This window comes from Oncorhynchus keta, chromosome 10 (genome assembly GCF_023373465.1).
Source record: "Oncorhynchus keta strain PuntledgeMale-10-30-2019 chromosome 10, Oket_V2, whole genome shotgun sequence".
Classification (NCBI taxonomy): Eukaryota; Metazoa; Chordata; class Actinopteri; order Salmoniformes; family Salmonidae; genus Oncorhynchus; species Oncorhynchus keta.
The window spans coordinates 36,695,479-36,717,356 of NC_068430.1; the positions used below are offsets into that span (position 1 = coordinate 36,695,479).

Consider the following 21,878-nt stretch of genomic DNA (forward strand, 5'->3'; position numbering starts at 1 on the left):
TGCCTTAACCAAACATGTTGTTCCACCTCCTACATATGCGATGACATAACCTGGTTTAAACGTCTCTAGAGACTATATATCTCTCTCGTCATTACTCAATGCCTAGGTTTACCTCTAATGTACTCACATCCTAACTTACCTTTGTCTGTACACTATGCCTTTAATCTATGCTATCGTGCCCAGAAACCTGCTCCTTTTACTCTCTGTTCCGAACGTGCTAGACGGCCAGTTCGTATAGCATTTAGCCGTACCCTTATCCTAATTCTCCTCTGTTTCTCTGGTGATGTAGAGGTTAATCCAGGACCTGCAGTGCCTAGCTCCACTCCCACTCCCAAGGTGCTCTCATTTGTTGACTTCTGTAACCGTAAAAGCCTTGGTTTCATGCATGTTTACATTAGAAGCCTACTCCCTAAGTTTGTTTTACTCACTGCTTTAGCACACTCTTCCAACCCGGATGCTTAATCGTGTCTAAATCCTGGTTTAGGAAAACAACCAAAAACCTTGAAATCTCCATCGCTAACTATAACATTTTCCACCAAGATAGAACTGCCAAAGGGGGCTGTGTTGCAGTTAGCCTGCAGAGTTCTGTATTAATATCCAAGTCTATCCAAGTCTGTACCCAAAGAATTCAAGCTTCTACTTCTAAAAATGCACATTTCAAGAAATAAGTCTCTCACTGTAGCTGCTTGCTATAGTCCTCCCTCTGCCCCCAGCTGTGCCCTCGATACAATATGTGAATTGATTTCCCCCATCTATCTTCTGAGCTCGTGCTACTAGGTGACCTAAACTGGGACATGCTTAACACCCCGGCCATCCTACAATCCAAGCTTGATGCCCTCAATCTCACACAAATGATCAATGAACCTACCAGGTACAACTCCAAATCCGTAAACACGGGCACTCTCATAGATGTTATCTTAACTAACTCACCCTCCAAATACACCTCTGCTGTTTTCAATCAAGATCTCAGCGATCACTGCCTCATTGCCTGCATCCGTAATGGGTCTGCGACCAAACGACCACCCCTCATCACCGTCAAACGCTCCCTAAAACACTTATGCGAGAAGGCCTTTCTAATTGACCTGGACGGGGTATCCTGGAATAACATTGACCTCATCCAGAATAAGAGCACCTCCTCCCAGCTGCCCACTGCTCTGAGGCTAGGAAACACTGTCACCGCCGATAAATCCACTATAATTGAGAATTTCAAAAGCATTTCTCTACGGCTGGCCATGCTTTCCACTTGGCTACCCCTACCCTGGTCAACTGCCCGGCACCCTCCACAGCAAACCCGCCAAAGCCCCCACCATGTTTCCTTTACCCAAATCCAGATAGCTGATGTTTTGAAAGAGCTGCAAAATCTGGACCCCTACAAATCAGCCGGGCTAGACAATCTGGAACCTCTCTTTCTAAAATTATCTGCCGAAATTGTTGCAACCCCTATTACTAGCCTATTCTACCTCTCTTTCGTATCATTTGAGATTCCCAAAGATTGGAAAACTACCGTGGTCATCCCCCTCTTCAAAGGGGGTGACACTCTAGACCCAAAATGCTACAGACCTATATCTATCCTACCCTGCCTTTCTAAGGTCTTCGAAAGCCAAGTTAACAAACACATTACTAACCATTTTGAATACCACCGTACCTTCTCCGCTATGTAATCTGGTTTCAGAGCTGGTCATGGGTGCACCTCAGCCACGCTCAAGGTCCTAAACGACATCATCATTGATAAGAGACATTTCTGTGCAGCCGTATTCATCGACCTGGCCAAGGCTTTCGACTCTGTCAATCACCACATTCTTATTGGCAGACTATCATTGATGATACAGAAGTTGAGTGGCACCCCCATAGAGACTGACAGAGGTATACCACACTGAACTCTATCAGAGAAGTAGTTGGTATACCAGGCAATCATTTGAGAAATTGCCTCGATGATTGCCTCGCCTGAGTTCAGTGTGTAAAATCGGAGGGCCTGTTGTCCGGACCTCTGGCAGTCTCTATGGGGGTGCCACAGGGTTCAATCCTCGGGCCGACTCTTCTCTGTATACATCAATGATGTTGCTCTTGCTGCTGGTGATTCTCTGGTACACCTCTACACAGACGACAACATTCTGTATACTTCTGGCCCCTCTTTGGACACTGTGTTAACTAACCTCCAGACGTGCTTCAATGCCATACAACTCTCCTTCCATGGCCTCCAACTACTCTTAAACGCAAGTCAAACTAAATGCATGCTATTCAACCGATCACTGCCCGCACCTGCTCGCCCGTCCAGCGTCACTACTCTGGACGGCTCTGACTTAGAATATGTGGACAACTACAAATACCTAAGTGTCTGGTTAGACTGTAAACTCTCCTTCCAGACTCACATTAAGCATCTCCAATCCAAAATTAAATCTAGAACTGGCCTCCTATATCGCAACAAACATCCTTCACTCATGCTGCCAAACATACCCTCATAAAACTGACCATTCTACCTATCCTCGACTTCGGTGATGTCATCTATAAAATAGCCTCCAACACTCTACTCCTCAAACTGGATGCAGTCTATCACAGTGCCATCCGTTTTGTCACCAAAGCCCCATACACTACCCACCATTGCGACCTGTACTCTCTCGTTGGTTGGCCCTCGCTTCATACTCGTCGCCAAACCCACTGGCTACAGGTTATCTACAAGTCTCTGCTAGGTAAAGCCCCGCCTTTTCTCAGCTCACTGGTCACCATAGCAGCACCCACTCGTAGCACGCGCTCCAGCAGGTATATCTCACTGGTCACCCCCAAAGCCAATTCCTCCTTAGGTCGTCTTTCCTTCCAGTTCTCTGCTGCCAATGACTGGAACGAACTGCAAAAATCTCTGAAGCTGGAGACTCAAATCTCCCTCACTAGCTTTAAGCACCAGCTGTCAGAGCAGCTCACAGATCACTGCACCTGTACATAGCCCAGCTGTAAACAGCCCATCTATCTACCTACCTCATCCCCATACAGTATTTATGTATTTATTTATCTTGCTCCTTTGCACCCCAGTATCTCTACTTGCACATTCATCTTCTGCACATCTACCATTCCAGTGTTTAATTGCTATATTGTAAGTACTTTGCCACCATGGCCTATTTATTTCCTTAACTCCCTTATCTTACCTCATTTGCACTCACTGTATATATACTTTTTGTTTTCTTTTGTTCTACTGTATTACTGAATTTGTTTTGTTTATTCCATGTGTAACTCTGTGTTGTTGTATGTGTCGAATTGCTATGCTTTATCTTGGCCAGGTCGCAGTTGCAAATAAGAACTTGTTCTCAACTAGCCTTACTGGTTAACTAAAGATTAAATGAAAAAAATAAAAGATCTGGGGAAGGGTACCAAAACATTGACAGCATTGAAGGTCCCCAAGAACACAGTGGCCTCCATCATCCTTAAACTCTTCCCAGAGCTTGCTGCCTGGCCAAACTGAGAAATCGGGGGAGAAGGGCCTTGGTCAGGGAGGTGACCAAGACCCCACTGTTCACTCTGACAGAGCTCCAGAGTTCCTCTGTGGAGATTGGAGAATGTTCCAGAAGGACAGCCATCTCTGCAGCACTCCACCAATCAGGCCTTTATGGCAGAGTGGCCAGACGGAAGCCACTCCTCAGTAAAAGGCACATGACAGCTCGCTTGGAGTTTGCCAAAAGGCACCTAAAGGACTCTCAGACCATGAGAAAAAAAGATTCCCTGGTCTGATGAAACCAAGAATGAACTCTTTGGCCTGAATGCCAGGCATCACCTCTTGATGAAACCTGGCACCATTCCTTCCTACGATGCAGCATGGTGGTGGCAGCATCATGCTGTGGGGATGTCTTTCAGTGGCAGGGACTGGGAGACTAGTCAGGATCAAGGGATGAATGGTGAATGGGGCAAAGTACAGAGAGATCCTTGATGAAAACCTGCTCCAGAGCCCTCTGGACCTCATACTGGGGCGAAGGTTCACCTTCCAACAGGACAACGACCCGAACCACACAGCTAAGACAACGCAGGAGTGGCTTCGGGACAATTCTCTGAATTTCCTTGAGTGGCCCAGCGAGAGTCCAGACTTGAACCCAATTTGAACATTTCTGGAGAGACCTGAAAATAGCTGGGCAGCGACGCTCCCCATCCAACCTTCTGTCAAGTTTTATTTTAAAATATATTTGCAAAATTTCTAAGAACCTGTTTTTGCTTTGTCATTATGGGGTATTGTGTGTAGATTGATGAGGGGGAAAAACAATTTAAGCAATTTTAGAATAAGGCTGTAACATAACTTTCAGAAAGCAAATCATTTCTGCAAAACAAAATAGAAACGTTGACATTAGTTGGCAGGAGTCTTTGCTTCAATATTACTTTGTTTTGATGCGTTTCTAATACCTATTAAATACTGTTTCTGCTAGATGTTGTTTAAGACCCCTTTTCCATCTGTTTGACCAGAAATCTTTGTTTATTCCAATTTCTTAGGATGGGAAATGGTTGAAACATTTATATATGCCTTAATTTCTCAAAAATATAAAGAGTCTTAGCTTTCATTTGACACCAAATGTGATGTGCTCCTATGAACTTCACATGTTAGTGCTCATGGGGCTTTTTACATGGAAATGCCCACATTCCTTCTTAACACTTTTCATGTGCCAGCAGTTCAGCCATCACAAATTCTGGATGACAAAATATATTCTGGAACCAATTATGCTATGTCAAAGACTTCAAATTATTATATGATTTATTGCAATACAACAAACCTTTAGCTATAATATGCTAAGGCAAAACAGAAGACCACAGGAGGTACAATCAGGAAAATATATAGGCATAGTATTTTTCTGATCCAAGCTAAGCTTACCAAAAGTTCTTAATAGGAAATGATTGTCAGATGTGCAAAATAGTATTTATTCTCAAACGATCCACATTTCACTAAAAGGCGGAAGACTAGTTGCATCTGTGCAGTACAGTGCACATCTCTGATCTCAGTAATTGTATTAGTGTGATCACTGGGAGTAACAACACCTATAGTCTACACTATTGTCTATCCACCCAATGTGTGAACACTATCCCCTTGGCTCTCACTTGGCAAGAAGTTGGTTTCTTTGGAATGCTTTTCATATTGGCTGCTCTCTCGAGCCCTTCTAATAAAACATAACACTTTCTCCCATTTTGGGTGTGCTGGGATCATAACTGAAACTCATCAAAGCCCTCTGCTCTGCATGAAACAAACAGGGGTAGCCTGGGGGGAATCCTGAGGCATAAGAGTTAATATTATGGGAGGCCATCAGTACATGATATACACTATATGGTTCTCTCTAACCTTAGTAAGACATAGTTGGACTGTGGTTATGGTTCTAGCAGAGGACATGTGCATTCTTTTGCATTCTAGATTTGTTCTTATGCTAAAACAATATGTTTTACTCTAACTATCCCAGGGGTATTCAGCAGACCTCTGGGTAACATTGACATTACACAGACAGAATGATTTTGGACATACAGTACCAGTCCAAAGTTTGGACACACCTACTCATTCAAGGTTTTTTCTTTATTCTTACTATTTTCTACATAGAATAATAGTGAATACATCAAAACTATAAAATAACACATATGGAATCATGTAGTAAGCAAAAAAGTGTGAAACAAATCTAAATATATTTTATATTTGAGGTTCTTCAAATAGCCACCCTTTCCTTGATGACAGCTTTGCACACTCTTGACCTTCTCTCAACCAACTTCATGGGGTAGTCACCTGGAATGCATTTCAATTAGCAGGTGTGCCAGTCCATCATTACTTTAAGAGATAAAGGTCAGTCAATCCGGAAAATGTCAAGAACTTCTAAAGTTTCTTCATGTGCAGTCGCAAAAACCATCAAGCTCTATGATGAAACTGACTCTCGAGGACCGCCATAAAAAAAGGAAGACCCAGAGTTCATCAGAGTTAACTGTACCTCAGAAGCTGCAGCCTAAAAAACATCAGAGTTCAAGTAACAGACACATCTCCACATTAACTGTTCAGAGGAGACTGTGTGAATCAGGCCTTCATGGCCAAATTGCTGCTAAGAAACCACTACTAAAGGACACCAATAAGAAGAAGAGACTTGCTTGGGCCAAGAAACACGAGCAATGGGCATTAGACCGGTGGAAATCTGTCCTTTGGTCTGATGAGTTCTAATTTGAGATTTCTGGTCTTTGTGAGACGCAGAGTAGGTGAATGGATGATCTCCGCATGTGTTGGTCCCATTGTGAAGCATGGAGGAGGTGTGGGGATGCTTTGGTGACACTGTCTGTGATTTATTTAGAATTCAAGGCACACTTAACCAGCATGGCTCCCATTCTACAGCGATACGCCATCCCATCTGGTTGTGCTTAGTGGGACTATCATTTGTTTTTCAACAGGACAATGACCCAACACACCTCCAGGCTGTGTAAGGGGTATTTGACCAGATGACTTGGCCTCCACAATCACCCGACCTCAACCCAATTGAGATGGTTTGGGATGAGTTGGACCACACAGTGAAAGAAAAGCAGCCAACAAGCGCTCAGCAAATGTGGGAACACCTTCAAAACTGTTGGAAAAGTATTCCAGGTGAAGCTGGTTGAGAGAATGCCAAGAGTATGCAAAGGGTGGTTACTTTGAAGAATCTAAAATATTTTGATTTGTTTAACACTTTTTTGGTTACTACATGATTCCATATGAGTTATTTCAAAGTTTACAATGTTGAAATTAGTAAAAATAAAGAAAAACCCTTGAATGAGTAGGTGTGTCCAAACGTTTAACTGCACTGTACCTGATGTGAATCAAATCCCACTTACTTTATTGTCTCTGCAGAGCAGGTTGAGTTTGTTTGCTTTTAGTCTGGTTGAGGACAACCTGCAGAGAAGGGCTTATCACCAGCCCAGTAGCAGAAACCTGAGTCCAAAAGGTGTGACAACTGAAAACTCCCTTGACCAGACCACAGAGTGCTGCCTGCCTGCAGCAACATGACCCTGTTTCCTCTGTCTATCTGCGTGTGTGTGTGCGCTATTAGTCAGGAAATTGCCGGCATGCTTGTACATGAGTATCACCAGGGTTAGACAGACAGAGGGTGTACCGGTCATTAGCGAGCTGTGACCTGAGAAAGAGGCCACAAGGGAATTCTATGCTGCAAGGTGAACTCTGTCTTTTCTGTGGAAGGCAAATAATTCATATGTGTGTGTACTCACTGAGTCATGATATGAATGTTAGAGCCTGTAGTGTACATGGTGACAATACCCATCAAGTACTAACAAATGGAAGAGTTTAATAGGGAACTACAGATCTGTAACTGCATCACCTTCAATGATGTTCTCATAAGCACCATAAACAACCCTTTATAAAGACAGCATCACAGCTACAGAAAAACGCTAATGTGGAGAAAAGCCATCAACATAAACTAATATACAGAACATTTTGGAGCAGATTTGGGTGGGTATGTTATTCAAAGCTCCGGCATCCTGTTCATTAAGGGTCCACTGTTCTAAAAAACAACAAAAGGAGTCTGAGGAGATTGCTCTGTAGCACTTCTCCTGCAATGGGATCAGGTTCAGCACCAGAGCCAAAGCCAGGGAACGCTGCCAAAAGGACAGGCAACATGCTGTCCCCCAGCCAGGGCCGGGTGTGGGGGGAAGAGAGAGAACAGTACAGACAAATAACAGGCAAATCTAATAAAAAACTAACCACTCACAAGACAACCACGCCATAGGAGTTTCACCGCATGGCCCGGCTACACAACGGAGTGGTTTAGAAGGGATTATGAAAGGGGTGAAAACAAGCAGTGGAAATGCATCAGTATTAGGTTATCAAGCCAATCTAGCATAAGAAGGAAGTAGAGAAGCTTCCCTGTAAAATGTAACGGATGAACAAGAAACGGAGATCACAGAGACATACACACATGCTGTGTGTACTGTGTTGCACGTCTGTGTGCAATCCAGCTAGTGCATGTACAGTATGATCCCAAGACCTTTGATCCATGCGGTCTCTGAGCTTCTTGCGAGAGGCCAGGCTTTTCTTTTAGAATCCTCTCCTCTCTGTCTCATATGTCTCCATTGCAGGGAATAACACTGCATTTTGCAGTGATGCCTAAAGAGGAGTTGACTTGTGAAATTCACATATCTTTTGAGCAAAATGTTTGTGGTGATGTGAAGTTGTTTTCTTGCTTGGTGAATCATTTAAAACGCATACATTTAAGAGGAAACATTGACCAATCACAGTGATAACATTGCCCTTTCCTATTGGCTCATACGTCTTCAACCTCAAGCTCAAATTACTATTAAAATGATTGACTGATGCCTTACTGAAATCAATCTATCAATAAATGCAAGCCAAGCAACCTTGCAGCAGCTAGCTGTGCTGTGCCACGGCCTATCAGAAAGGCAACACTGATCATCAACACCCTTTCTCTCTCTCTCGTATACATCATCCATACATAAAAACGCAATAACTCACCATGTCAGGTGCCATCTCTAAACTGAAGCTCATTATAGGTAGCACAGTGATTGGGCCTTACAGACAGAAAGAGACCCAAAACGCTGCCATTGTTGTTAACCAACTGATGAACAAAACCAACAGGCCGTGGATGTCGGAGCCCCCTTGTGTTGATTGCTGGAGATCCTCTGTGTGGTTGAGCAGCTGAGAATGAGTGAAGAGGCGGATTTATCCATAAATTAGCATCAGTCTCTTCCTTGCTCTCTTTCAAGGCCTTGTCTTACACACAGCCAGGCTTTATAGAACAAGAGAATGGCTCCCATGGCAGCTTCAGATGTATGCTGAATAATAGATGGTTGAATGAACAAAAAGGCCTTCTAGTCGGCACAGTGCCATGGTAGAGAGAGAGAGGAGCCATACTGGAGAAGTCTGGCCAATGGCAAGCTGAAGACAAGATGTTATTTACTAGACATCATTTAAAGTCACACCACCATATAAGGCAACATTAGGTTTCACTACCATTATTACCAGCAGTAATAGACATTACAACCCTTCGCCAGTAGAAGTAAGAGTGGTGCTGTAGAGCAACCCATAATCCTCCAGTAGCAGTTCACACTCTCCTCTCCTCCTAGCCTAGCGTCTGAGGGTTGACTCAGGGGATCATTAACCATAAACCCCTGCAGCACAGTAACTGAGACTGGGTGGGAGGAATTCTCCCTCTCTCGCTTACTGCCACTGCCACTCAACCCACTTAGCAGCACTGATGCTTAAGATGGTTCTCCTCATTCTCTTGGTGCCTGTTCAGTCTCTTGTTCATCCTTATTGTTATACGCCACCCCCTCTGTCTTTATGGCTCATTTGGACGGCTTACATTATATACAGCATTTCTGAGGAGTTCAGGCTTCTCTAGCATGCTAAAATATTCCCTGTATTCCCATTCTTACAGTATTAGAAGACAATTCACAGTATTATTCTCAATGATCCAGCTCAATCTCTTATTTGCCTCCTTTGTATTTCACCCCACGGCCACTACCCTGAGATGCATAGGAACACAGTGACAGCAGCACGGGCTGGATTATCTAGGATAGCACTGGATGAAATTGCATCATTGATATCATTTTGAAAACATGTCTCGCCAAGCCCAGTGATAAACATGGTGAATAACAGATTAACACAGTTGACAATAATAAACTACAAATCCCCAGCCGCAACCCTGACAGAATTCCCTGAAAGCCTTTACCTCAGGCCTAAAATACCAATCGAATCTCTCAGTCTGTGATCCATTATTAGATCCATAGTCTCAGACTTTGAAATCAATGAAACAGAACTATGTACTTACAGCGCCTTCGGAAAGTATTTAGACCCCTGGACTTTTCCCACATTTTGTTACATTACAGCCTTATTCAAAAATAGATTACATTTTTAAAAATCTTCAGCAATCTACCCACAATACCCAATAATGACAAAGTATAAACGTGTTTTTAGAAATGTTTGCAAATGTATTACAAATAAAAAACAGAAATAACTTATTTACATAAGTATTCAGACCCTTCGCTATGAGACTCGAAATTGAGCTCAGGTGTATCCTGTTTCCATTGATAATCCTTGAGATATTTCTACAACTTGATTGGAGTCCACCCGTGGTAAATTCAATTGATTGGACATGATTCGGAAAGGCACACACATGTCTACATAAGGTCCCACAGTTGACAGTGCATGTCAGAGCAGAAACCAAGCCAAGAGGTTGAAGGAACTGTCCGTAGAGCTGTGAGACAGGATTGTGTCGAGAAGGTTGCCAAGAACACAGTCGCCTCCATCATTATTAAATGGAAGAAGTTTGGAACCACCAAGACTCGTCCTAGAGCTGGCCACCCGGCCAAACTGAGCAATCGGGGAGAAGGGCCTTGGTCAGGGAGGTGACCAAGAACCCAATGGTCACTGACAGAGCTGTAGAGTTCCTCTGTGGGGTCTGAATACTTATGTAAATGTCATATTTCAGTTTTTTTTTTTTTTTACTTTTTATAAATTAGCAAACATTTCTAAAAAACATTTTTTCTTTGTCTTTATCTGGTATTGTGTGTAGATTTGAGGGGGGTGAATCCATTTTAGAATAAAACTAACGTAACAACATTTTTAAAAAGTAAATGGGTGTGAATACTTTCCAAAGGCACCATAAAAAAGTGCAGTGAGGCAGGTCCAGGCAACAGAAGGCTAGAAGGCAGGCGAAAGTGTGATCATCCACACTATTAAAGGGTGTAAACAGTGAGAGTATACTGTATTCTTTCTCATTTATCACAGACAATAACTGTGAGTGGAAGGCTAATATGACCAGCTATTGTCACCAGGCCTTGACACTGTCTGGCCCAAGGTAAGACAATCAGTCAAATAAAGTAAATCTATGTTAGTGTCACCTGTCTGGACTCTGGGGAGATAGTGTTAGATGTCCTATGAGGGTAAAACCTCTTTCAGAGCAGAAGCCACGTAAGCCTGGATACAGACCCCACAGGACCTGCCATGTTGTTCAGTCGCAGCACAGACAGCACAGACCGTCCTCCCCTCTGCCTCACTCTCTCTTTCTCACGCACACACACAAACACTACCTTGACGCTCTGAGGGTGCACTGTCACTTCGTAAACATCAGCCAGGCAGAAAACACACATACTGTAGGGCAGGGATCCCCAACTGGCAGCCTGCAGGTAAGTTTTCTGTTAAAAAATTTAAAATACAAATTGGGGGGGACATAAGACTGTAAAAACACCAGCAAATCAGCTCCAAGTGATATTAATTTTGGAAATCTGTTTCAAAGTATTCCCATTCATAGAGATGTTCCCATTGTGTGTATAAAACATTAAAAACCTTCCTAATATTAAGTTGCACCACCTTTTTCCCTCAGAACAGCCTCAATTCATTGGGGCATGACCTCTACAAGCTGTCGACAGCGTTCCACAGGGATGCTGGTCCATGTTGACTCCAATGCTTTCCACAGTTGTGTCAAGTTGGCTGGATGTCCTTTGGGTGGTGGGCCATTCGGATACATATGGGAAACTGTTGAGTATGAAAAATCCAGCAGCGCTGCAGTTCTTGACACGCTCAAACCAGTGCCCCTGGCACCTACTACCATACCCTGTTCAAAAGGCACTTACATATTTTGTCTGGCCCATTCACCCTCTGAATGGCACACATACACAATACTCAATTGTCTGAAGGCTTAAAAATCCTTCTTTAACCCGTCTCCTCCCCTTCATCTACATTGATTGAAATGGATTTAACAGCTGACATCAATAAGGAATCATAGCTTCCACCTGGATTCACCTAGTCAATCTGTCATGGAAGAAGCAGGTGTTCCTAATGTTTTGTACACTCAGTGTATGTGATAATATGCAAATGTAGGCAAGTTTTGAAATGATTATGTTTTAGTCAAATATTATGTATGTTTGGGCTTCTTGAGGTCAATTTGCAGTCTACAAATTATTTGTAATTATGTTCTGCCATCCGCTCAAAAATACAAATTGGCCAGCGGCTGAATCTAGTTGATGATCCCTGTCCTACAGGATATTCTTCCTGACAGAGAGAGGAGACAGACAGAGAGAGAATGCCACCAGAGCCCCCTTGCTGTAGTTAATTTTTTTATTTAACCTTTATTTAACTAGGCAAATTCTTAGCTAACCCAGCCAACACTGGGCCAATTGTGCAACGCCCTATGGGCGGCAGGGTAGCCTAGTGGTTAGAGCGTTGGACTAGTAACCGGAAGGTTGCAAGTTCAAATCCCTGAGCTGACAAGGTACAATTCTGTCGTTCTGCCCCTGAACAGGCAGTTAACCCACTGTTCCTAGGCCATCATTGAAAATAAGAATTTGTTCTTAACTGACTTGCCTAGTTAAATAAAGGTCCAATTAAAAATTAAAAAATGGAACTCCCAATCATGGCCAGATGTGATACAGCCTGGATTCGAACCAGGGACTGTAGTGATGTTGCACTTAGACAATGTATTCAAATATAATTGATAACCAATATAAATTGATGCTATTAGCTTCTCCAGTGACATTAATATAGAGGCAATGTGGTGTGGCTGAACTCAAAGGCTCAATAAATGTAAACAAAGGAGCGCAATTATCGGAGCCCCCCCCAAGGGACCATGGCAGTACACAGATCGTTCTACCCAGCAACAAAGCGTGCAGCCTTTCAAACACACTGACCCTAAATCGAACCAGACTGAAAAGCCCATGACCGACTCAGAGTTTCTAAACCTTGTCTATTACCCTGGCGTCTTCTAGGGTGAATATAAGAATTGACCTCAGTAATATGATACCTGTTTTCGAACGTTCGTGGTCTCTCAAACACGTGTCCAGCAGCCTCATCAATGGGCCTACAGAAGTGAATTGACAGATAACCTGTCACCTGAAGGCTGGGTACAATATAATTATATGCAAAGATAGGGATGCTGATGAAAAGGTGACCAAACCACAGTGATGTTATGTATACTACTTGACGAGTCCTCAGCACTGGTAAGGGGACCAAGCAGGCACAAAAGCTAAACGTCGATGTACTTATGAGTCGTTGAAATGTAATGATGAAACTCCAGCCTATGCTTCCCCAATTCTGTCTCGTGTCATTTAGCTTGCAGGGCTATTGATGCAGTTCCACAAGGTCAAAACATTTCTGAATTTGCATATCCTTTATTACCCACCTTTGACTTGCGTTTCATATTCTCCTATGATCTCCTTGTCCTTCTTGACTCTGGTTTGAGATGACATTTTTCTTGGGGGCTTGCGCAAGAGGTCCTCTGTGATGATTCTCGACTCCAGCAGTGTTGTTCTCCGTCCTCTGCTCTTTGTGTCCGATTAGCTCAATGCAAAAAAATGTAAACTCAAGTTTTAAGTAATGGTAATCACTTAATGAAGAAATGAAACGGGAAATTCTATAGTGAGCTCCCTAATGCTCACCTGCAGAGGGCTATGTCTATTTTATATTGAAGAGAAGTACTACGCTTTTCTTGATAAAGCATGCCATCCAATGCAAAAGCTGCAGCGGAGAAAAACAAAACCCTTCTACTCAAAGCAAGAAAATAATGGAAATAGAATGATCGTGGATGTAGGCTGGGCGTTCACCCATTTCGATGATTTCTTTATTTCTAGAGTGCCCAAAAATGAATATTTGTGCGTTCGCAGTGGACCAGTCTTTGATTAGCTGTGCGCTCCGAGAATTTGCGCTGCAGGGACAGATGAATTGAGTCGAACGTCACGCGAGTCTCCTCCCGTTGTAGAACTCTCTCTCTTACTCTCACTCACTCACACATTTTGTTGCAAGAAATGTGGTATCTGTTTGGCAGCTTTTTTCTTTAATTTGATATGATTTCTTATTTCGTCATAAATCATATCAAATTTTATTTGTCACATGGCCGAATACAACAGGTGTAGGTAGACCTTACAGTGAAATGCTTACTTACAAGCCCTTAACCAACAATGCAGTTTTAAGAAACATACCCAAAGAAATAAGAAATAAAATTAACAAATACTTAAATAGCAGCAGTATTGTGCAGGGGCACCGGTTAGTCGAGGTAATTGAGGTAATATGTAGGTAGAGTTATTAGATAATAAGCAGAGAGTATGCAGCAGCGCAAAGGGGGGGGCAGTGCAAATAGTTTGGGTAGCCGTTTGATTATTGTTCAAGAGTCTTGTGGCTTTGGAATAGAAGCTATTGAGAAGCCTCTTGGACCTAGACTTGGTGCTCCGGTATCGCTTGCCGTGCAGTAGCAGAGAGAACAGTCTATGACTAGAATGGCTGGAGTCTTTGACAATTTTTAGGGCCTTCCTCTGACACCGCATGGTATAGAGGTCCTGGATGGGAGGAAGATTGGCCCCAGTGATGTACTGGGCCATACACACTACCCTTTGTAGTGCCATAGTGCGGTCAGAGTCCGAGCAGTTGCCATACCAGGTAGTGATGCAACCAGTCATGCTCTCAATGGTGCAGCAATAGAACCTTTGAGGACCAATGCCAAATCTTCTCCTAAGGGAGAATAGGTGTTGTCGTACCCTCTGCACGATTGTCATGGTGTGCTTGGACCATGCTCGTGTGTTGGTGATGTGGACACCAAGGAACTTGGACCTCTCAACCTGCTCCACTGCAGCCCCGTCTATGAGAATGGGGGCGTGCTCGGTCTTCCTTTTCCTGTAATCCACAATCATCTCCTTTGTCTTGATCACATTGAGGGAAGAGGTTGTTGTCCTGGCACAACACGGCCAAGTCTCTGACCTCCTCCCTATAGGCTGTCTCGTTGTTGTCTGTGATCAGGCCTACCATGTTGTGTCATTGACAAACTTAAGTCGTGCCTGGCCATGCAGTCATGAGTGAAGAGGAGGGGACTGAGCACGCACCCCTGAGGGGCCACCGTGTTGAAGATCAGCATGGCTGATGTGTTGTTACCTACCCTTACCACCTGGGGGTGGCCCATCAGGAAGTCCAGGATCCAGTTTCAGAGGGAGGTGTTTAGTCCCAGGGTCCTTAGCTTAGTGATGAGGTTTGAGGGCACTATGGTGTTGAATGCTGAGCTGTAGTCAATGAATATCATTCTCACATAGGTGTTCCTTTTATCCAGGTGGGAAAGGGCAGTGTGGAGTGCAATAGAGATTACATCATCTGTGGATCTGTTGGGGCGGTATGCAAATTGGAGTGGGTCTAGGGTTTCTGGTGTTGATGTGAGCTATGACCAGCCTTTCAATGCACTTCATAGCTACAGACATGAGTGCTACGTGTCGGTAGTCATTTAGGCAGGTTACCTTAGGATTCTTTGGCATAGGGACTCTGGTGGTCTGCTTGAAACATGTTGGTATTACAGACTCAGACAGGGAGAGATTGAAAATGTCAGTGAAGACACTTGCCCGTTTGTCAGCGCATGCTCGGAGTACACGTCCTGGTAATCCGTCTTGCCCTGCGTCCTCGTGAATGTTGACCTGTTTAAAAGTCTTACTCACATCGGCTACAGAGAGCGTGATCACACAGTCTTCCGGAACAGCTGATGCTCTCATGCATGTTTCAGTGTTACTTGCCTCAAAGCGAGCATAGAAGTAATTTAGCTCGTCTGGTAGGGTCGTGTCACTGGGAAGCTCATGGCTGTGCTTCCCTTTGTAGTCTGTGATAGTTTGCAAGCCCTGCCACATCTGATGAGTGTCGGAGCCGGTGTAGTACAATTCGATCTTAGTCCTGTATTGATGCTTTCCCTGTTTGATGGTTCGTCGGAGGGCATAGCGGGATTTCTTATAAGCTTCCAGGTTAGAGTCCCACTCCTTGAAAGCGTTAGCTCTACCCTTTAACTCAGCGCGGATGTTGCCTGTAATCCATGGTTTCTGGTTGGGATATGAAGGTACAGTCACTGTGGGGACGACATCATCAATACACTTATTGATGAAGCCAGTGACTGATGTGGTTGTACTCCTCAATGCCATCAGAAGAATCCCGGATCATATTCGAGTCTGTGCTAGCAAAACAGTCCTGTAGCTTAGCATCTGCTTCATCTGACCACCTTTTTATAGACTAAGTCACTGGTCCTTCCTGCTTTAGTTTTTGCTTGTAAGCAGGAATCAGGAGGATAGAATTATGGTCAGATTTGCCAAATGGAGGGCGAGGGAGAGCTTTGTACGTGTCTCTGTGTGTGGCGTAAAGGTGGTCTAGAGTTTTTTCCCCCCCTCTAGTTGCACATTTAACATGCTGGTAGAAATTTGGTAAACCAGATTTACCTTCCCTGCATTAAAGTCCCCGTTCACTAGGAGCGCCAACTCTGGATGATCTTTTTACTGTTTTCGTATGGCCGTATACAGCTCATATAGTGTGCTCTTTGTGCCAGCATCGGTTTGTGGTGGTAAATAGACAGCTACAAAGAATATAGATGGTCTTATTCTCATCATGAGATACTCTACCTCGGACGAGACTTCCTAAGATATCGTGCACCAGCTGTTATTTACAAATATACATAGACCCCCACCCATTGTCTTACCAGAGGCTGCTGTTCTATCCTGCAAATACAGTGTGTAACCCACCAGCTGTATGTTGTTCTGGAAAGTTCTCCATAACATTTCAGGATGGTCCGCAAGACTAGTGCACTCTGCATTAGACATGCACCTGTCTAGGGAGTGGACATGACTGGTTATTTCTGTAACAAGTGGATTTGTCCTAATATGTAATTTTGCTATGGTTCTGTTCCTTTCAGATGAGCGAGCAGGATGACATGTCTGGTTATTTCTGTAAAATGTATCTATAAACTGTTGCTATGGTCCTACATGCATGCACCTGTCTTAGTCGAGAACATGTGTGTATTTTTTAACTATTGCTGTGACTCTACAGTTTCCATGCCCTAATATGAAACCAAACTCAAATTAGTGCAAGGCAATAAGATAACGGTGGCTAAATGCCAGAGGGGATGAGTCATTAAGAGGAGTTACTGTGTGTGACGTGAAGAGAAAACATTTAGAAGAAGTGTGTGCAAGACTGGAAAGTTAGTTGTTTTCATGAACCAGCTCAACTTTTATTATGTCATAATAAAAGTCTATTTGAACTCCGGCTCCGGTATTTGTGAAATATTATTGACTGAATATTTCCACAACGTTATTCATGTCCTCGTTCAGCCACGACTCTGTGAAACATAAGATATTACAGTTTTTAATGTCCCATTGGTAGGATATACGTGCTTGTAGTTCGTCCACTTTATTATCCAGCCAATTGTACCGATGGCAAAGGCAGATTAGCCACTCATCGCCAGATCCTTACAAGGTACCCCAATCGCCTTCCACAATATCTCCTTCTTTTTGTCCTTCGATTGACGGGGATGAAGGCCTGTTCGGGTGTCTGGAGTAAATCCCTCTCATCCGACTCAGTAAGGGAAAATTATTTGTCCAGTTAAAGGTAAGTAATCGCTGTTCTGATGTCCAGAACCTCTTTTCGGTCATAAGAGACGGTAGCAGCAACATTATGTACAAAGTAAGTTACAAACAATGCGAAAAAACTAACAAAATAGCATGGTTTGTTAAGAGCACATAAAATGACAGCCATCCCCTCCGGCGCCATTAAATGGTTCTGTTTAATTGTTTTGCAATCAACGACATGATTACACAGGTGACAGGATCTGCTATTTGAAGCTTTGTCAGTTCATTTTTCAATGTATCCGTTTTTTATACTCCTGTGTTGCTTTGTAGTGTGTTAACCAATAAATGAAATTCACATTCATGTTTTTATTTATTAAGCTGCGTTGGCCAGAACATATTGATAATCATCTAGTCAGAGAGAAACATAGCAAACCCAATGTAGTGCTCATTGCTATGGTAACCCCCCTCCAGCTGTGCTAACTCACATTACTTCCATGGCGGTGGCCCTTATAGAGGCGTATGTAATACCAACAGCACTAAGTTCCTCCATTGTGGTGAGGGGAACCTCTGCTGTCATCGGACTCTCACGTTAATGTGTGCAGACATCACACACTGTTATCACACACACTTGATATTTATTTATTTTTATTTCAACTTTATTTAACCAGGTAGGTTAGTTGAGAACAAGTTCTCATTTACAACTCCGACCTGGCCAAGATAAAGCAAAGCAGTGTGACACAAACAACAACATAGAGTTACACATAAACAAAAGTACAGTCAATAACACAATAGAAAAATATATGTACAGTGTGTGCAAATGTAGAAGGTCAGGGAGGTAAGGCAATAAATAGGCCATAGAGGCAAAGTTATTACAATTTAGCATTAACACTGGAGTGATAGATGTACAGATGATGATGTGCAAGTAGAGATACTGGGGTGCAAAAGAGCAGGAAGTTAAATAACAATATGGGGATGAGGTAGTTGGGTGGGCTATTTACAGATTGGCTGTGTACAGGTACAGTGATCGGTAAGCTGCTCTGACAGCTGATGCTTAAAGTTAGAAAGGGAGATATGTCTCCAGCTTCAGTGATTTTTGAAAATATTTCCAGTCATTGGCAGCAGAGAACTGGAAGGAAAGGCGGTCAAAGTAAGTGTTGGCTTTGGGGATGACAAGTGAAATATACCTGCTGGAGCGCGTGCTACGTGTGGGTGTTGCTATGGTGACCAGTGAGCTGAGATAAGGCAGGGCTTTACCTAGCAAAGACTTATAGATGACCTGGTCAAGGGCAGTCAAGTCTGGGGTGAACCAAGGGCAATATCTGTTGTTAGTTCTACATTTTTTTAATGGGGCATGCTTATTTAAGATGGTGAGGAAAGCACTTTTAAAGAGCAAACAGGCATCCTCTACTGACGGAGGAGGTCTATATCCTTCCTGGATACCCGGGCCAGGTCGATTTATAAAGGCCTGCTCGCTGAATTGCTTTAGGGAGCGTTTGACAGTGATGAGAGGTGGTAGTTTGACCGCGGACCCATTACGGACGCAGGCAATGAGGCAGTGATCGCTGACATCCTGATTGAAGAAGGCAGAGGTGTCTTTAGAGGGAAAGTTGGTCAGGATGATATCTAAGAGGGTGCCCATGGTTACGGATTTAGGGTTGTACCTGGTAAATTCCTTGATAATTTGTGTGAGATTTAGGGCATCTATCTTAGATTGTAGGACGGCCGGGGTGTTAAGCATATCCCAGTCACCTAACAGTATGAACTCTGAAGATAGATGGGGGGAAATCAATTCACATATGGTGTCCAGGGCACAGCTGGGAGCTGAGGGGGGTCTATTACAAGTGGCACCGGTGAGAGACTTGTTTCAGGTGGATTTTTAAATGTAGAAGCTCAAACTGTTTGTGCACAGACCTAGATAGCCTGCAGAGTTCTGTCATATTATCTCTGCAGCAGATTGCAACTCCGCCCCCTTTGGCAGGTCTATCTTGTCGGAAAATGTAGTAGTTGGGGATGGAAATGTCAGGATTTTTGGTGGCCTTCCTAAGCCAGGATTCAGACATGGCTAGGACATCTGGGTTGGCAGAGTGTGCTAACGCAGTGAATAAAACAAAGTTAGGGATGAGGCTTCTGATGTTAACATGCATGAAACCAAGGCTTTTATGGTTACAGAATAATGGGAGTGGTGCTAGGGACTGCAGGGCCTTGGTTAACCTTTACATCACGAGAGGAACATAGGAGGAGTAGGATAAGGGTACGGCTAAAGGCTATAAGAACTGGTCATCTAGTGCGTTCAGAACAGAGAGTTAAAGGAGCAGATTTCTGGGCGTGGAAGAATAGTTTCAAGGCATAATGTACAGACAAGGGTATGGTAGGATGTGAGTACAGTGTAGGTAAACCTAGGCATTGAGTGACGATGGGAGATGTTTTGTCTCTAGAGTCAGCAGTTAAGCCAGGTGAGGTCACCACATTTTTTATTTTTTACATTTTTTTATTTCACCTTTATTTAACCAGGTAGGCTAGTTGAGAACAAGTTCTCATTTGCAACTGCGACCTGGCCAAGATAAAGCATAGCAGTGTGAACAGACAACACAGAGTTACACATGGAGTAAACAATTAACAAGTCAATAACACAGTAGGAAAAAAAGGGGGAGTCTATATACATTGTGTGCAAAAGGCATGAGGAGGTAGGCGAATAGTTACAATATTGCAGATTAACACTGGAGTGATAAATGATCAGATAGTCATGTACAGGTAGAGATATCGGTGTGCAAAAGAGCAGAAAAGTACATAAATAAAACAGTATGGGGATGAGGGAGGTAAAAATGGGTGGGCTATTTACCGATAGACTATGTACAGCTGCAGCGATCGGTTAGCTGCTCAGATAGCAGATGTTTGAAGTTGGTGAGGGAGATAAAAGTCTCCAACTTCAGCGATTTTTGCAATTCGTTCCAGTCACAGGCAGCAGAGAACTGGAACGAAAGGCGACCAAATGAGGTGTTGGCTTTAGGGATGATCAGTGAGATACACCTGCTGGAGCGCGTGCTACGGATGGGTGTTGCCATCGTGACCAGTGAACTGAGATAAGGCGGAGCTTTACCTAGCATGGACTTGTAGATGACCTGGAGCCAGTGGGTCTGGCGACGAAAATGTAGCGAGGGCCAGCCGACTAGAGCATGCAAGTCGCAGTGGTGGGTGGTATAAGGTGCTTTAGTGACAAAACGGATGGCACTGTGATAAACTGCATCCAGTTTGCTGAGTAGAGTGTTGGAAGCAATTTTGTAGATGACATCGCCGAAGTCGAGGATCGGTAGCATAGTCAGTTTTACTAGGGTAAGTTTGGCGGCGTGAGTGAAGGAGGCTTTGTTGCGGAATAGAAAGCCGACTCTTGATTTGATTTTCGATTTGAGATGTTTGATATGAGTCTGGAAGGAGAGTTTACAGTCTAGCCAGACACCTAGGTAATTATAGATGTCCACATATTCAAGGTCGGAACCATCCAGGGTGGTGATGCTGGTCAGGCGTGCGGGTGCAGGCAGCGAACGGTTGAAAAGCATGCATTTGGTTTTACTAGCGTTTAAGAGCAGTTGGAGGCCACGGAAGGAGTGTTGTATGGCATTGAAGCTCGTTTGGAGGTTAGATAGCACAGTGTCCAAGGACGGGCCGGAAGTATATAGAATGGTGTCGTCTGCGTAGAGGTGGATCAGGGAATCGCCCACAGCAAGAGAAACATCATTGATATATACAGAGAAAAGAGTGGCCCGAGGATTGAACCCTGTGGCACCCCCATAGAGACTGCCAGAGGACCGGACAGCATGCCCTCCGATTTGACACACTGAACTCTGTCTGCAAAGTAATTGGTGAACCAGGCAAGGCAGTCATCCGAAAAACCGAGGCTACTGAGTCTGCCGATAAGAATATGGTGATTGACAGAGTCGAAAGCCTTGGCAAGGTCGATGAAGACGGCTGCACAGTACTGTCTTTTATCGATGGCGGTTATGATATCGTTTAGTACCTTGAGCGTGGCTGAGGTGCACCCGTGACCGGCTCGGAAACCAGATTGCACAGCGGAGAAGGTACGGTGGGATTCGAGATGGTCAGTGACCTGTTTGTTGACTTGGCTTTCGAAGACCTTAGATAGGCAGGGCAAGGTTGATATAGGTCTGTAACAGTTTGGGTCCAGGGTGTCTCCCCCTTTGAAGAGGGGGATGACTGCGGCAGCTTTCCAATCCTTGGGGATCTCAGACGATATGAAAGAGAGGTTGAACAGGCTGGTAATAGAGGTTGCGACAATGGCGACGGATAAATAGAAATAGAGGGTCCAGATTGTCAAGCCCAGCTGATTTGTACGGGTCCAGGTTTTGCAGCTCTTTCAGAACATCTGCTATCTGGATTTGGGTAAAGGAGGACCTGGAGAGGCTTGGGCGAGTAGCTGCGGGGGGGCGGAGCTGTTGGCCGAGGTTGGAGTAGCCAGGCGGAAGGCATGGCCAGCCGTTGAGAAATGCTTGTTGAAGTTTTCGATAATCATGGATTTATCGGTGGTGACCGTGTTACCTAGCCTCAGTGCAGTGGGCAGCTGGGAGGAGGTGCTCTTGTTC

The 21,878-nt window shown here is 44.0% G+C and overlaps 1 protein-coding gene across 3 annotated transcripts in view; it reads right to left on the reverse strand.

The window, feature by feature from the left end:
* Positions 1–13,656, reverse strand: part of LOC118388620 (SLIT-ROBO Rho GTPase-activating protein 3) — a 124,302-nt gene extending 110,646 nt beyond the window's left edge. For 2 of the 3 annotated variants that reach the window (XM_035777863.1, XM_035777862.1), the window contains exon 1: positions 13,113–13,656. In XM_035777863.1, coding sequence (XP_035633756.1) covers positions 13,113–13,179 — 67 coding nt within the window. In that variant the 5' untranslated portion in view covers positions 13,180–13,656. Of the gene's footprint in view, positions 1–12,734; positions 12,785–13,112 lie in introns of those variants that run through there. The other variant, XM_052526949.1, reaches the window with a different exon arrangement.
* Positions 13,657–21,878: the final 8,222 nt, after the last annotated feature.